This window comes from Schistocerca piceifrons, chromosome 4 (assembly GCF_021461385.2).
Source record: "Schistocerca piceifrons isolate TAMUIC-IGC-003096 chromosome 4, iqSchPice1.1, whole genome shotgun sequence".
In the NCBI taxonomy this organism is placed as follows: domain Eukaryota; kingdom Metazoa; phylum Arthropoda; class Insecta; order Orthoptera; family Acrididae; genus Schistocerca; species Schistocerca piceifrons.
This window is the reverse complement of record NC_060141.1, coordinates 758,187,311-758,205,501: the sequence shown is the minus strand read 5'-3', so window position 1 is coordinate 758,205,501 and position 18,191 is coordinate 758,187,311. Positions and strand designations below refer to the sequence as shown.

At 43.9% G+C, this 18,191-nt stretch overlaps 1 protein-coding gene across 1 annotated transcript in view; it reads right to left on the bottom strand.

Moving 5' to 3' along the window:
• LOC124796271 (nibrin) overlaps nt 1-18,191 on the bottom strand; it is a 163,207-nt gene that overhangs the window by 29,030 nt on the left and 115,986 nt on the right. Inside the window, exon 8 of the mRNA XM_047260384.1 lies at nt 4,963-5,413. Coding sequence (XP_047116340.1) covers nt 4,963-5,413 — 451 coding nt within the window. The remainder of the gene's footprint in view (nt 1-4,962; nt 5,414-18,191) is intronic.

Below are 18,191 nucleotides of genomic sequence, written 5' to 3'. Positions count from 1 at the left end.
CTCCAGTCCTGTAACCCGGAAGCTGTACACGATCAAAGGCAGAGCCACGTGTGAAAGCACCCACGTGATTTACCAATTGACCTGCCTACACTGTGAAGCTTTCTATGTGGGAATGACCAGCAACAAACTGTCCATTCGCATGAATGGACACAGGCAGACAGTGTTTGTTGGTAATGAGGATCACCCTGTGGCTAAACATGCCTTGGTGCACGGCCAGCACATCTTGGCACAGTGTTACACCGTCCGGGTTATCTGGATACTTCCCACTAACACCAACCTGTCAGAACTCCGGAGATGGGAACTTGCCCTTCAGTATATCCTCTTTTCTCGTTATCCGTCAGGCCTCAACCTCCGCTAATTTCAAGTTGCCGCCGCTCATACCTCACCTGTCTTTCAACAACATCTTTGCCTTTGCACTTCCGCCTCGACTGACATATCTGCCCAAACTCTTTGCGTTTACAAATGTCTGCTTGTGTCTGTGTAGGTGTGGATGGATGTGTGTGTGTGTGTGTGTGTGTGTGTGTGTGTGTGTGTGTGTGTGTGTGTGTGTGTGTGAGTGTATACCTGTCCTTTTTTCCCCCTAGGGTAAATCTTTCCGCTCCCGGGATTGGAATGACTCCTTAGCCTCTCCCTTAAAACCCACATCCTTTCGTCTTTCCCTCTCCTTCCCTCTTTCCTGACGAAGCAACCATTAGTTGTGAAAGCTAAAATTTTGAGTGTATGTATGTGTTTGTTTGTGTTGCTATTGACCTGCCAACGTTTTTGTATGGTAAGTCACATCATCTTTGTTTTTAAATATATTTTTCCCGTGTGGAATGTTTCCCTCTATTATATTCTTTTCATAATATTGATATATATAAGAGAAAATGGAAACTACAAAGAGCTTTTTATACCTGTAATCAACAGACAATGATTGCTGGGTGGGCATTCACTTGGGAATTTTTTAAAATCTGTAGCTTCCTTGTTTTTTGTTATATAGTTGATATCCAAAAAGTGAGCTATTTTATGGTTAGGCCTTTACAATGACATGTTTTGCTTATGGTGATGATTTTATTGACATTAGCCAGCCAACTATACAGCATTTAAGTGACCCATAATAATTGTGTTAGCAACACAGTCTTTAAAGGCAAAGCACAAGGTGAGATTGGATGTCTTTCAACAGAACAGTTATGGTACAATCAGAAACTGAGATATATCAAGATCATTTCTGGGGATGTTTATTAAAGAAATTTAGCAAAGAATATAGTAACAAGGGACTACAGTTTTAATTTAAGCAAAATTTGGGATCCAGCACTCACTTTCTAAAAATGTTTCACACATCACCTGTCAAAGTCAAGAAACAGTGTGGTGATGCACATTTCATAGAACAGCAGCATGGGTGGGAAAAGAAAAGTACATCCAAGGGGATAGCACATGATGTGATCTGAATGCAGCTATATATACAGGAGGGTCTGACAATAATAACTAACAATTTGGTTCATCCATGCCAGTCACTAAAATTATCAACTTGGCTGGAAACAGGTAAATATTTCATTTATCAATCAAAATAAAAAATACATAGAAATGAAATACAAAGTAATTTAGGAAAAAATGTAGATTGTTCTAAATGCAAATAAATCTTGAGGTCAAGCTCTAAGAAAGTTATACAAGATCATAATTCCGTATATAATATTTCTCTTGATGTAACCAATCAAGAGATTGCTTTACGGTAAATGTGAGTAAGGGCATATTTGCAATCAATACATTGAGGAAATACTAGAAAGATATTATTACAATAAAGACTTCACAGAAATGTAGTATGGAACAAACTGAGGTGATTTAAATAGGCTCGTGGTGCTGCAGAAAAAAGCTGTCCAAATCTTCTGAGAGCCTAAATCTGGGAAGTGTCATCGAGATTAGTTTTTCAAATCCAGCCCCTTTACTGAAATTAATGTGAACATATTAGGAAAAATTTTATTTGTCAGAACATTGTAACCAAACACAAGCGATTGACTGCAGCAGTACAATGATAAAAACAAATGACAAATGTCACATTATTACATTCAAGGCAGCAGTGAATAGAAAATTCCATGGCATGCATGAATTATATTTGCAAAAGTGCTGCATAGTCCTTGCTTAATGCTTCGCACACCAAACATAAAGTGTACTTTAAGAAACTACTTCACAGTAATCCTTTTTACACAAATGGCAATACTGTTTGAGAAGCCAACATCAAACGTGCAGTTTTGGGACTGACAACACTGACAGTCAATGAAATTCTTGGGTTCCATGCAAGATCTCAGACAAGAAGGTTCTGGACAAAGAACGTGGGGGATGAGAAAAGACCAAGGGCCTCAACACAGATCAAAACAAAGTTGACGCATGCTGGCACACAAGGAGCAACAAGAAAAGAATTTAAAAAATTCAAATCAATAACTTGTTGAACAAATTACAAAATATCTTAAGAAGCTGTCTTATGTAATGTCAATCAGTGAATTACAGCCATCTATACATCTGCTTGTTGACCTCTCTAACAGCTAAATGGCCAATGATAAATACAAAGCCGAATGCTAAATTATTCCTTCACAAAATGTTTCACCAAAAAAGATCATTGTATAGATTATAACTCCAGGAAGAATAGTAAATTACGAAATCCTACTTATTGTGTTTATAAACTGTAGTAGGGAGAACACTTTAAATTTTTAGGTAATCTGGGAGGCATGAAATTCAGTACACACAGGTGCCATCTCTGGCAGCAACAGTACCTCTAACCTAGCTGTGTACTGAGCCCTTTGATGAGAGATATGGGTGTGTCATTCCATGCTGTTTCAACTTTATGCCAGAGTTAAACAGTTGTATCCAATGGCAAGCCATATCACCTCATATGCCAGGACTGTACAACAATGATGAATGCACCCAGTCTCCGTCGAGACTCTAAACATGGATGTGTCTACTGTAACACTGTATGCAGACCAGGACTTGTCTGAAAAGGTGATGTGGTCCACTCCTGTGTTCAGTTTTTTTCACTGAGTCCACTGCAGTTGGCCCGAGCTTTCTGCTACCACGTGAATGAAAGCTGTAAACATGGGCACTGTGCTGACAACCCATGATACTCCAGATGTCATCACACTGTCCACTGTTTTGACAAAAACATGCTAATTTCTGACTTTAGGTATGTGACGTGAATGTATTATCCTGCAAGCCCGAGTAGGCAATATTTGTTCCCTTTTGGGCAGTAGTTGCATGGGGTCACTGAAATCCAAAACGGTGTTGAGCAAGACTCTCCTGTACCCGTCAATTCCACATTGAAATGGCAGTCATGGGAGCCTTATCAATGTGAACCACAATAAAATGGAACAATTGGTTTTAACTTCTTCTCCCTCAACTTGAATTCTCTTGCCAAATTTATCCTTCTTTTCAGCTCAATGTACAGCTGGAATAACAGCAGCGATAGTCTACAATCCTGTATCACTACCTTCTCAAAAACAGATTCTATTTCTCACTCTTTAATTGTTACAACTGCCATTTGGTTTCCGTACAAGTTGTAGATACCCTTTTAATCACTGTATTTTATCCTTGGTTATGTTCAAAATTTCCACCCAACACTGTCAAAAACTTTCTATAAATATGCAAATGCTATAAACATAATTTTTCCTTTCTTCAGTCTATCTTCTAAAACTAGTCATAGGGTCAGTATTGCCTCAGGTGTTCCTAGTTTTCCCCAGAACACTAAGTTCTGGACAAAGAATGCTGGTAAAATCTTCTACCAGATTTTTCCATTTTTCTGCCAATAATTTGTGTCAGTGTTTTGCGACTATGACATATTAAACTGATGGTTCACACCTGTCGTGGCACATTAAATGACTAGAATGACAAATTGATGTAGAAATGAAACAGTTTCTATGAGGAGTTTTATACTTTCAAGGCTTTAGATTGGCATCACTGGGATGAGCTCAGCAAAGCTGATGGATAAAAATTGTTAATTTATAAACTCAATATAGCATTTAACAATGGCATGTCAATTTGAAGTTTCCACATTAGATGAACAACCTTTAGTGATCCACTTTTTGCTTCCTAAAGGTGGAAAATGTGGGTAAAATCTTTTACCGATTGGTTTCAAAGAATGGTGAAAGCAGGGAAATTTTTGTAAATGATTACAACAGTTCAAAAATGGTCACATCTCAGTGACTGACAAGCAACATCCTGCCCAGCCAATTGGAGCGGCAACTCCTTCGCAGTGGCAATATTATCTGTGAAGACTGATGTGTTACAGTTAAACATATAGCAAAAACAGTTGCAGTAAGCATTAGCACAGATCATAACATTACCAGTAACAAACTCAAGTAGAGCAAAAGAAGTGCACTGTAGGTCCTGAGAGGGTTAATGCAACACCACAAGGAAACAAGACTTAAAATGCATACAGACTTCCAAGAACACTATGAAAGAGAGGTGTGCATTTTTCAAACAAAGTTTTAACTTCTGATGAAATTTAGTTTCATTCAGGGAGACATTACATGGAAAAATTTTCAGAAACAATAAGGAGGTGAAAGAATTTATGGAAAAGTGGTCCAAACAACAAAACAATGACTTCTTTACATCAGGTATTAAAAAGACCAGTTCATAGTTGGGATAGGCGTATTAATAATGGTGGGGTTATGATAAGAAGTAATAAAAGTCTCATTTTGCAAAAATGCACAGGCTTGGTTTTTTTCTTTTTTCTTTCCCTTCCCCCCCCCCCCCCCCCCCTACATCAAATTGTCTCTTTAAGTATTGAATGTCCCTCGCCAAGTCAGAGGGCAGTTTGCCTCTCTCTTATGTCTTAAATATCAGGTAGAATACTGCCTCTCCCAAAAATCTCAAGCTGCTCTAAGCTACTTAAGACATTTTATAATATGACAGTATCAAAGAAGAAAGAGCTGCACCTATAATTCTAAGCAAGCATTGGAAAAAAAACAGTTTTGTATTTCAGATTAGTTAGCATACCTCAACTTTTGGGCATATTGATATGAACTCCTCTTGTGTATCCGATTTTTTTTCATTAGGACATTCCTTGGAGGGTCCTGGTTCCATTACTGCATCTAAATGACTTTTCTTTTTAGGTGTATTGTAAGGAGAATGGTTATCTGGCATTTTTCTTTTTCCTGTCTTCGTTTTCACTGTTGGCTCATTGGCTTCTAATCCTCTTGCGAGATCTTCAGAAAACGCAAATAAATCTTCCTCATTTCTTTGTTCCTCTTTATCACAAGCAAATGCAAATAAATCACCCTCTTTCCTCTTTTCCTCCTTATCAGAGGCAAATGCAAATAAATCTTCCTCTTTTCTCTTATCCTCTTTATCACAAGCGAATGCAAACAGGTCTTCAGCATCATGTCCTTCATGGATGCTTATATGTTGTCTTTTTGCTTTAGATGGAGCAAGTTCTTCATCAGATCGCCTTATGAAAGGAAAAAAATATTAGTTTCTCGTGTACAAAAATGTTAATTTACACTATATATTTAAACCTTGATACACAAGTGTAAACACAATTGGTATAATTAATTTCTAATGCTCAATATTGCCTATTAGTTTCAATATGGTCTAAATGTGTGGTATATTGTAGCACTAGTATATTTCAAATAATAAAAATTAAATTTCATGTTGTGTCAAGGGTGTCAGGTGTTGCCAACCAATTATTAGTTCATTGTTTGCCTAAAGTGTAATTTGGTCATCACTATGGATGGGTATGTGATTGGCAGACCTGTTTTCTTGGCCATTAATGTCAGCATTTCCAACTAGAGCAACTACTCATTCAAGTAGCTCCTTGTTTGTCCTCATGAGTCTGTGTGCAACCCATTCCATTTATTAAACCAAAGTAACCCCCCACACCCTATGAACCATGGACCTTGCGTTAGTGGGGAGGCTTGCGTGCCTCAGCTATACAGATAGCCGTACCGTATGTGCAACCAAAACGGAGGGGTATCTGTTGAGAGGCCAGACAAACGTGTGGTTCCCGAAGGGGGTCACCAGCCTTTGTAGTAGTTGCAGGGGCACTAGTCTGGATGATTCACTGATCTGACCTTGTAACACTAACCAAAACGGCCTTGCTGTGTTGGTACTGCGAACGGCTGAAAGCAAGGGGAAACTACAGCTGTAATTTTTCCCAAGGGGATGCAGCTTTACTGCATGGTTAAATGATGATGGCGTCCTCTTGGGTAAAATATTCAGAAGGTAAAATAGTCCCCCATTCGGATCTCCAGGTGGGGACTACTCAGGACGACGTTGTTATCAGGAGAAAGAAAACTGGCATTCTACGGATCGGAGCGTGGAATGTCAGAACCCTTAATCGGGCAAGCAGGTTAGAAAATTTGAAAAGGGAAATGGATAGGTTAAAGTTAGATATAGTGGGAATTAGTGAAGTTCAGTGGCAGGAGGAACAAGACTTCTGGTCAGGTGACTACAGGGTTATAAATACAAAATCAAACTGAGGTAATGCAGGAGTAGGTTTAATAATGAATAAAAAAATAGGAATGTGGGTATGCTACTACAAACAGCATAGTGTACACATTATTGTGGCCAAGATAGATAGAAGCCCACGTCTACGACATTAGTACAAGTTTATATGCCAACTAGCTTTGCAGATGATGAAGAGATTGATGAAATGTATGATGAGATAAAAGAAATTATTCAGATAGTGAAGGGAGATGAAAATTTAATAGTCATGGGTGACTGGAATTCGATAGTAGGAAAAGGAAGAGAAGGAAATGTAGTAGGTGAATATGGAATGGGGGTAAGGAATGAAAGAGGAAGCTGCCTGGTAGAATTTTGCACAGAGCATAACTTTATCATAGCTAACACTTGGTTCAAGAATCATGACAGTAAGTTGTACACATGGAAGGAGCCTGGAGATACTGGAAGGTTTCAGATAGATTATTCAATGGTAAGACAGAGATTTAGGAACCAGGTTTTAAATTATAAGACATTTCCAGGGGCAGATGTGGACTCTGACCACAATCTATTGGTTATGAACTGTAGATTAAAATTGAAGAAACTGCAAAAAGGTAGGAATTTAAGGAGATGGGACCTGGATAAACTGACAGAACCAGAGGATGTAGAGAGTTTCAGGGAGAGCATTAGGGAACAATTGACAAGAATGGGGGGAAGAAATACAGTAGAAGAAGAATGGGTAGCTTTGAGAGATGAAATAGTGAAGGCAGCAGAGGATCAAGTAGATAAAAAGACGAGGGCTAGTAAAAATCTATGGGTAACACAAGATATTGAATTAAATTGATGAAAGGAGAAAATATAAAAATGCAGTAAATGTAGAAGCCAAAAAGGAATACAAACGTCTCAAAAATGAGATCAACAGGAAGTGCAAAATGGTTAAGCAGGGATGGCTACAGGAGAAATGTAAGGATGTAGAGATCTATATCACTAGGAGTAAGATAGATACTGTCTACGTGAAAATTAAAGAGACCTTTGGAGAAAAGAGAACCACTTGTATGAATATCAAGAGCTCAGATGGAAAACCAGTTCTAAGCAAAGAAGGAAAAGCACAAAGGTGGAAGGAGTATATAGAGGGTCTATACAGGGGCGATGTTCTTGAGGACAATATTCTGTAAATGGAAGAGGATGTAGATGAAGATGAAGATGAAATGGGAGATATAATACTGCGTGAAGAGTTTGACAGAGCACTGAAAGACCTAAGTCGAAGCAAGGTCCCGGGAGTAGACAACATTCCATTAGAGCTACTGATGGCCTTGGGAGAGCCAGCCCTGACAAAACTCTACCATCTGGCGAGCAAGATGTATGAGACAGGTGAAATACCCTCAGACTTCAAGAAGAATATAATAATTCCTATCCCAAAGAAAGTAGGTGTTGACAGATGTGAAAATTACCGAACTATCAGTTTAATAAACCATGGCTGCAAAATACTAACATGAAGTCTTTACAGACGAATGGAAAAACTGGTAGAAGCTGACCTCGGGGAAGATCAGTTTGGATTCTGTAGAAATGCTGGGACACGTGAGGCAATACTGACCCTACGACTTATCTTAGAAAATAGATCACGGAAAGGAAAACCTATGTTTCTAGCATTTGACAATGTTGACTTCAATACTCTCTTTCAAATTCTGAAGGTGACAGGGGTAAAATACAGGGAGCGAAAGGATATTTACAATTTGTACAGAGACCAGATGGCAGTTAAAAGAGTTGAGGGGCATGAAAGGGAAGTAGTAGTTGGGAAGGGAGTGACACAGGGTTGTAGCCTATCCCCAATGTTATTCAATCTGTATACTGAGCAAGCAGTAAAGGAAACAAAAGAAAAATTCAGAATAGGAATTAAAATCCATGGAGAATCAATAAAAACTTTGAGGTTCGCTGATGACATTGTAATCCTGTCAGAGACAGCAAAGGACCTGGAACAGCAGCTGAACGGAATGGACTGTGTCTTGAAAGGAGGATATAAGATGAACATCAACAAAAGCAAAACGAGGATAATGGAATGTAGTCGAATTAAACTGTTGTGATGGTGAGGGAATTAGATTAGGAAATGAGACGCTTAAAGTAGTAAATAAGTTTTGCTATTTGGGGAGCAAAATAACTGATGATGGTCGAAGTAGACAGGATATAAAATGTAGACTGGCAATGGCAAGGAAAGCGTTTCTGAATAAGAGAAACTTGTTAACATCGAGTATAGATTTAAGTGTCAGGAAGTCGTTTCTGAAAGTATTTGTATGGAGTGTAGCCATGCATGGAAGTGAAACATGGACGATAAATAGTTTGGACAAGAAGAGAATAGAAGCTTTCGAAATGTGGTGCTACAGAAGAATGCTAAAGATTAGATGGGTAGATCACATAACTAATGGGGAGGTATTGAACAGAATTGGGGAGAAGAGAAATTTGTGGCACAACTTGACTAGAGGAAGGGATTGGTAGGTGGGACATATTCTGAGGCATCAAGGGTCACCAATTTAGTATTGGAGGGCAGCATGGAGGGTAAAAATCATAAAGGGGGACCAAGAGATGAATACACTAAACAGATTCAGAAGGATGTAGTTTGCAGTAGGTACTGGGAGATGAAGAAGCTTGCACAGGATAGAGTAGCACAGAGAGCTGCATCAAACCATTCTCTGGACTGAAGACCACAACAACAACAAACCAAAGTAAAAATTCTTGTCAGTGTTGGGAATTGAACTGAGGTTTTTTACTCAGCAGTCAGGTGAACTGACCACTCAGCTATAAAGGCAGACATTTCAAATAATGCTTTGTTTAAATGGAAGTTTAGTTTGACTTGATTTCATCACTGTCATACACAAAACATTTTGACCACATGCTTAATAGCTTGTTTGTCCGTCTTTGGAATGAAATACATCCCTGATTCTGCATACCAGGGACCCAACAGTTTGTTGGTAGGTTTATGGAGGTATGTGGCATTAGATGTCTACACACAGGTCATGTGGTTCACAGAAATAATACGCTGCTGATTTGTGTGCGCGGTGATGGCACCCAATAGTGACCCAGATGGGCTCCGTAGGATTTACATCAGGCAAATTCGGTCACCGAGATCTGGACATGAGTTTGCTATAGTGCTCTTCAAACCACTGTAGCATGGTTCTGGCTCTGAGACACGGCAAATTATACTGCTGAAAGATGACACTGCCACTGGGGATGACATCACGTATGGAGGGATCCAGATGATTCACAGCTGTCAGTATGTTTTCAATTACAATCACATTTCTCATGCAAGCGCAGGAGAATGTCTCCCATAGCATAATACTGCTCCACTCACCAGCCTTTCCCCACATTTTGAACTGCTATTCACCTCAAGAATGCCATTTGTGGAGATCCAACTAGCATAACAAAAATGATTCATCTGATCAACGGCTGAATCCCAATGGTCCGATTCCCACTGCAATCATAAGTGATGATGTCATTGGTCAACAGGTAAACAGGTACGGATGGTCTGCTGCAGAGCTCTATGTTTGACAATGTATGATGAATGGTGAGCTCCAAAACACTTGTGTGTGCACCAGCATTGTGCTCTTTAGGCAGAGATGCCACAGACCACCATCTATCCTATTTTATAGCGCAGACAAGTCTCCAAACCCCACATACTGGGAAGAGTCATGGATGTCCAGCCATTTAGTGGCTAGTAGTAGTTTCATTGTCCTTACACCTCTTTCCATAGATGCTCCTTAACAGTAGCAACAGCTTTGCTGTTTTCAAGATACGTGTTAACAGACTCTGTCCTTTGTAAAAGTCACTTATCTCAATGGATTTCACCATATGCAGCCAATACCTTCACTAGATTGATCAGCCATCTGTGTCTGCTCTGCTTACATACTTTTGTTATTGCATCACGTGCCTGCAATGCCACCAGACGGCATCCAATGTTGCGGTGGACAGTGGTCATAATGATTTGGCTGGTCAGTGTAATACTCAAATATCTGGCTTACTGTGGCCCTGTCCACTGATTCACAGCATGAGTACTTGATTTCTAATGGGAAACAGCTGCAACCTCAATTGAACTTACATTTCTTTTTAGGACATGCACTGGGTCCTTTTCTCAGAGGTCAGGTAGTTCATTCTTTTATTTAATCACATTCACAAATAGTTTGCACAAGCTATCATCTCTCTCTCTCTCTCTCTCTCTCTCTCTCAACGCCTAAGGGATAGTGAGATCAGTACAATAGTGAAGAGAAATCATGACCAACTGCAGAACTGTTGTGCCTCTGACTTTAAGGGCAGTTGTGTAGCACTGATATGCTGCCAAGGCAGGCGTATCCTCGTGGTTGTGCTTGCAGTGGTAACACCAGTGCCTACAGATGTAGCTGCACCATCCAGCAATTGTCATCAAATCCGTATCTTCCAGAGGGCCTTCAAACTTGCCGATTTTGGGTATCAGATCCCTCCCTCCTCAAATGGGGATCTATGGCCAGAAGTGCCCCACACAATTCTTGGGGAGGCAAACTGGTGGTGCAGGCAGGGCCCCAGTGCAAAAGCCCGCCATCTGGGAGGAAGAAGTGGGGCATGTGCACAAGCTATCATCTCTCTCTCTCTCTCTCAACGCCTAAGGGATAGTGAGATCAGTACAATAGTGAAGAGAAATCATGACCAACTGCAGAACTGTTGTGCCTCTGACTTTAAGGGCAGTTGTGTAGCACTGATATGCTGCCAAGGCAGGCGTATCCTCGTGGTTGTGCTTGCAGTGGTAACACCAGTGCCTACAGATGTAGCTGCACCATCCAGCAATTGTCATCAAATCCTTATCTTCCAGAGGGCCTTCAAACTTGCCGATTTTGGGTATCAGATCCCTCCCCCCTCAAATGGGGATCTATGGCCAGAAGTGCCCCACACAATTCTTGGGGAGGCGAACTGGTGGTGCAGGCAGGGTCCCAGTGCAAAAGCCCGCCATCTGGGAGGAAGAAGTGGGGCATGTGGCAATGTGCCGGGGTGTGGTGGCATGGGAAATGATGGTGTGGGCAACGATTGCTGAGAGGGCGGAGGTCGCACTGAGACTTACACTTTCAAGTCTGTGTCCATGAGAACTGATGCTAATACACTGGAATGAAAGTTGTACTCCTGTGGTTGTGGGAGTGGCAAGGGTGGGCAGTCCAGGTCTGACTGTGTGGTGGTGGTGCAGTTGGTAGGTGCAGTCAGAGCTGGTTGGTATGCTGAGACATCAAATCCCTTGGAGCATCAACTGTCATAAGCCGGCGTCTTTGAGTGGCAACCACTTTGGCTGGCATCCAAAAGAGTTTTGTCCAATATGAGTGTGCCCACACAGCTGAACACGACAGAAGTCACTTGGTGTGCCAGGTCTGTGGTTCTGTGGGGCCAGAACGTGAAAGAGAATATATGGCTGCCGCCCATGGACGAGCTCCTCCGGGCTATGATCATGGAGAGAGGTGGTCCTGTAGATGCTCAGAAAAAATGTGAGCTCAGCTGTGGTGGTGGAACAACCAACTGCTTTACACATCTGTTGTTTAAACGTGCACATATTATGCTTCGCACTGTCATTGGAGGGTAGGTGAAACAGTGGAAGAGACAGGTGCTTGATGCCACTGGAGGTGCAGAACTGTTCAAAAGCTGTCAACATAAATTAGGGCCCATTGACCAACATGATGGTGTGGGGAATCCCTTTGATGGCTAGAATCTGGATGAATGCATCGAGAGTGACATAAGTTTTGGTGGGCACCATGCTAACTATATAGGATTAGTTAGAATAAGTGTCCATGACAATGAGCCACAAAGAGCCGAAAGAGAGGCCAGCAAATTCCAGATGAATATGGTCCCAGGCACAGTAGGGGAGGATGGGGGGGGGGGGGGGGGCAGGCTCCAGAAGACTGGGGTGGAGTAGCCTGGTGTCAGGCACAAACAGAAAGAATTGCACATCACGACGTCTAAAACTTTTTTCAGTCAGGGTGGGTAGGCAATTTGTCGTGTAAGTGCTTTCATCCATGACATACTCAAAGGCCGACAATGGAGGAGATGCAAAACATGAAAGTGTAGGATTGGCAATATGACAACATGGTGATTATTTGCCTCTGCATTAAGTAGGAGAACACTGGAGATGTGTGACAAACAGTGGAAGAGGAAAGCCCAGCCATGGAGCTGAGGATCAGCTGACTTTTAAAAATAAGTGGGCCACCCATGGAGCACCCAGTGCATGATGTACTGTGAGATAGGGTCGGGGCATGTGTCTGCAGCAATGTAAGTAGCTGCAATAGAAAACCTGTCCTAAGTGTGCTGCCATTTCACAATGATGTGGAAACTGGAGATTTCCTGTTAGTCAAATGCTGGGTTGAGTCCTGAGGGTAGACAAGACAGAGTGTCTGCATTTGCTTGTTGTGCTGTGGGCTTGCATTTAATGGTATATTTGTAGGAAAAAAGCAACCAATGCTCAAATATTACTGCCAGCAGTTTTTGGTCTGTAATGAGGATAAACTTTGTCCCAAATGGGTAAACACGGAACTTCTTAAGGGCAAAGATAAGTTTCAAACTTTTTTTCTTTATACGAAGATTCGTTCTTTCGAGCAGGGTTCAGCATCTTTGATGCATAGGCAATCAATTGCTCAGTATCATTGTTGCTCCGATGTGCCAAAACTGTGCCAATGTCATATAGAGATGCAGGCACAGCACATATTTCAGCCATGTGAAAACATGCTGACAGTCAGTTGTCCATCTGTGCTTAACCCTCCTCTTCTGCAAGTGGTTGAGTGGATGCACAATGTGAGCCATCTGTGGGAGAAACTTACAATAAATATGCCTCTTTCCCAAAAAGGCCTGCAGCTCCTGCAAATTTTGGGGGCTGGGCAAAGAGTTAATAGCACAAACATTGCAGTCAATGGGATGGATCCTGTCTTTGTTGAGCAGCTGTCTGAGGTATTCCAATAGCTCCCAAAAAACTGGCATTTGTGCAGGTGGCACTTGATTGATGGGTTGGTTGATTGGGGAAGGAAGCAAACAATGAGGTCACTGGTTCCATTAGATTAAGGGAAGGATAGGGATGGAAGTCGGCCATGCCCTTTGAAAGGAACCATCATGATATTTGCCTAAAGTAATTAAGGGAAATCAAGGAAAACCTAAATCAGCATGGCCGGATGTAAGTTTGAGCCATCACCCTCCCAAATGCGAGTCCAGTGTGCTGAATACTGCAGTACCTTGCTCGGTCAAGCGGCACTTGAACCTGCATCATGCAACATAGTAAAGAAGGTACAAAGGTTATGCAGGTGGTCCTGACATGCAGCATCCATCACAATTAAGTCATTGAGATAGTTGGTAGAAGTAGGGATGGACATAGTCGACTGTTCCAGGTATCTCTGAATGACTGCCAGAGCAGAAGAGATCTGAAAGGGCAAACACTTGTATAGGCCATAAGGAATGTTGATGACTATAATGCAATGTGGTTCCTCGTTCATTGTGATCAGGAAATATGTATCAGCAAGGTCGTTGTGAGGAGGTCCTCCAGATGCGGAGTGGCATAGGTTTCCACTTGCACCTCTGCATAGCCAGAGAGACTGACTGGATTTCTTGACCACGAGGGGTGTGACACAAGCACTGGTTTTAACAAGTTCAATAACCACAGCTTTCAGGAAGTGATTGAGTTCTTGCTTAGCGGCCACCTGCAAGGAGATGGAAATAGGATGTGGCAGCAGAAATGGGACACTGGATGTTAGGAGATACGAGCCTAGAATTCTGCAGTGCACACCAAGCTAGGTGCGAATAGAGGCATGGAGGTCATCGAGCTCCTGGAAGGGAACAATGTCTGAGACAACCTGAACATCATCAGTGATGGAGAAACCAAACAGTGAAAGGCATCCAGACTGAAAATGTAGGCAACCAAGAGACTACTGACAACAAACAGAGTTATAGCTGTGTGACCTTTTTGTATGCAGTGTGGACTGTGAGTTGATACCAGAGAGGAACTGAACTGTCAACATATGCAACCAATGTATGGGAGGGTGGGACCAAGACAGGGAAACCCAGATGATTATACATGTGGAGGTTAATCACAGAAACAATAGCTCCTTTGTCCACCTGAAAACAGACATCCTGGTTCACAATTATGAGGGGGATTAACAACTAAGTAGCAGAAGGATTGGCCTGAGGAACAACTCCCTTACATTTGTGCACTGTCCCTCGATGCATGTGTGTGTGTCTCTCTCTCTCTCTCTCTCTCTCTCTCTCTCTCTCTCTCTCTATATAGGGAAACATTCCACGTAGGAAATATATATCTAAAAACAAAGATGATGTGACTTACCAAATGAAAGTGCTGGCAGGTCGACAGACACACAAACAACCACAAACACACACACAAAATTCAAGCTTTCGCAACAAACTGTTGCCTCATCAGGAAAGAGGGAAGGAGAGGGAAAGATGAAAGGATGTGGGTTTTAAGGGAGAGGGTAAGGAGTCATCCCAATCCCGGGAGCGGAAAGACTTACCTTAGGGGGAAAAAAGGACAGGTATAGACTCACACACGCACACATATCCATCCGCACATATACAGACACAAGCATATGTCTGCTTGGATCGCAAAAACGTGCCCGCAAAATCGACATAGAAGCAATCCCAGGGCCGGCGAGGCACAGGCCAGGGTGCAAACGACTGAGGGGGGCTTGCCTGGTGACGCGCACAGACAGTACAGCCACGGACCAGGCGCTCAATATCGCCATTGATGCCGGGCCAATACAGATGCCGGCGAGCCAAAACTTTTATATGGGACACACCCCAGTGCCCGCGGTGTAACATACTGAGCACCCGAAGCCGCAATTCCGGAGGGATGACTACCTGGTGGGCATCTGACTCCGTGTCCAACAGAAGGACATCATCGACCACGAAGAGCCTGTGGGAAAGGTGGCGCCAGGGGCTGAAATCAGACTGCATCCGACGATTAACACAGGATGGCCATCCGTGGACCATGTAATTGAGAGCCTGCCGCGAGACAGGGTCGCGGCAGGTAGCCGCCGCAATGTCAGCAGCCATAAGAGGAAGACCGTCCAGCGCATCCCGGCGGGCGGAATCAATGTGAAAGCAGAGGACCTCCTGTTGGTCAAAGGCAGGATCGGGGTCTGCTGGGAGACGTGACAAAGCGTCTGCATTAGCAGGGTGGGCGGTGGTCTTATACCGGATGGTGTAAGCGTAATTACATAGAAACAATGCCCAGCGCTGGAGACGCTGAGTCGTCCGCTCGGGAAGGTGAGAGTGGGGCCCGAAAAGTGTAACCAAGGGTTTATGGTCCGTCAGGAGGGTGAACTTTGCCCCAAAGAGATAGGAATGAAATTTTTGAACGGCGAACACTATCGCCAGGGCCTCATTTTAAATCTGGGAGTAGTTCCCTTGCACCGGGGTCAACGTCTTAAGAGGCATAAGCAATGGGCTGTTCACAGCCATTGGCATCCCAGTGCACAAGGATGGCCCCAATGCCATATGCCAAGGCATCAGCTGCCACAACTAAGGGGCGGTCCAGAGAGAAGGGAGTAAGGCAAGGGGCGGGCTTCAGCATTGCCTTTAAATGGAGAAAAGCCTGGTCACAGGCAGGAGTCCAAACAAAAGGTACCCCTTTGTGACGCAAGTGATTGAGGGGTTGAGCAACGGTGGCAGCCTGGGGCAAGAACTTTAAGTAATAAGTAACCCTGCCCAGAAACACCTGCAGTTCCGATAAGTCATTGGGATGAGGAAGGGCCTCAATGGCAGCGACATTACGATCTGAAGGGCGAATGCCATCTTTGCTAAGCCAGTGGCCCAAGTATTCCACATCAGGTTGAAAAAAACAACACTTGTCCAGCCGACAGCGGAGACCAGCAGACTGCAGAGTGTGAAATAAGGTGCTGAGGTTTTGCAAATGTTCCTGGCGGGAACACCCAGTGACCAAGATGTCATCCAGATAATTCACACATGCAGGGATAGGCTGGGTAAGCTGCTCCAGGAATCGCTGGAAAATGGCCGGCACCGAAGAGACACCAAAGGGAAGGAGCTTGTACTTATACAATCCGAAAGGCGTGTTGATAACCATGATGTTCTGAGATTCGGCATCCAAGGGCAACTGGTGGTATGCCTCAGCCAGGTCGATCTTGGAAAAATACTCTCCCCCGGCAAGCTTGGCAACAAAGTCTTCCTGTTGGGAAATGGGGTAAGTGTCAACGAGGGACTGAGCATTGACTGTAGCGCCGAAGTCCCCACACAACCGAAGGGACCCATTGGGTTTCCGTATGACCACCAGTGGTGTCGCCCATGTGCTATAGGTTACAGGTTCCAGCATGCCAGTGGCCTAGAGCCGATCAGGTTCCTGCTTGACCGCTGGCCGTAAGGCCACAGAAAGGGGCCGGGCCCAGAAAAAGCGAGGCTGTGTATCCGGCCGGAGGGTGATGTGCACCTGAAAGCTGGAAGCACATCCGAGATCCGATCCAAATGACGATGCAAAAGCCGAGCACAAATCGTCCAAGTCCTGAAAGGGAACAGCCGTGGAAACGACCTTAACTTTGTCGGAAATTGAAAAGCCAAACAGTTGAAACGCATCCAGGCCAAAAATATTTGAAGCCGACAGATGGTCGATGACAAAGAGGGTAAGGAGCCGTGGAACATGCTTGTATGTCGCCTGGACAACGAACTGCCCACGAAGGGGAATGGAACCGTCGCCATAGGCGACCAAACGGCGAGAGGGAAGTGACAACGCAAGAGAGCCCAGCTGAGTGTATGTCGCCATATTAATCAGGGAGACGGTGGCCCCAGTGTCGACCTGAAAACTGACATCCTCAGTGAAAATGCGGAGCATGAGGAAAAGCTTCCTCGCTGATGGGTCATCCTGTGGGACGACCGACTGCAGAGTGTGGATGGTATCTTGAGGCCCAGGAGGGGCAGGAATGGATCAAGTCGAGCAACTACAACAAACCGATCGGATGTGGCCCTCCTTGTTACACAGCATGCACTATTTCCAGCAGTGGGGACAATCAGCCCGTGAATGGGCAGTAAAGCACTGTGGGCAAGACGGAAGTGGGCCATGCGACTGGCGGCAAGGGGTGACCGAAGGTGCCGATGCCATAGAGACGTCGGAACACGAAGAGTCCCGACGGCGCTGGCCCCTGTCGGCCGGGTCATGTTGACATCGTGAGGGTGGAACCCGCCGGGATGCCGCGATTGCTGCCACCTGCGGTCACGCCATAAGACGCTCATTAGCCGCTTGAGCAATTTCTAAGGTGTGGGCAATGCGGAGAATGTCATCCAAGGAGGGGTTGTCGAGTTTCGACACCGCAGTACGGACCTCAGGATCTAGAGCCAGCTGAACCACCACATCCCGGATCAGGGAGTCCGCATACGAAGCCTTACACTGCTGATTGGTGCAAGTAAAATCGCATCAACCGGCCGAGACCCTGCAAGTCTGTGACCAAGGAACGATATCATTGACCAGGCTGTTTATGGTACTGGTGGAACTCCAGCCAAGAGACGACTACATGGTAGCGTTGGGAATAATAGTTCGTCAGCAAAAGGCAGATCTCCTCGAAAGAGAGAGCCACAGGATGGGACAACGGTGCCAACTTGCGGAGAAGAAAGAATGTGTCCAGAGAGGTCCAAGACAAAAACAATGACCGCTACAAGGAGTCGTCCGTGACTTGAAAAGCCGTGAAATGTTGTTTCAGCCAATGTAAGTAGGTTTCCCAGTTCTCTTTACCGTCATTAAAGGGTGGAAATGACGGCGGATGTGGGAAAGCATCAGACACCCGAGGACCCTGAAG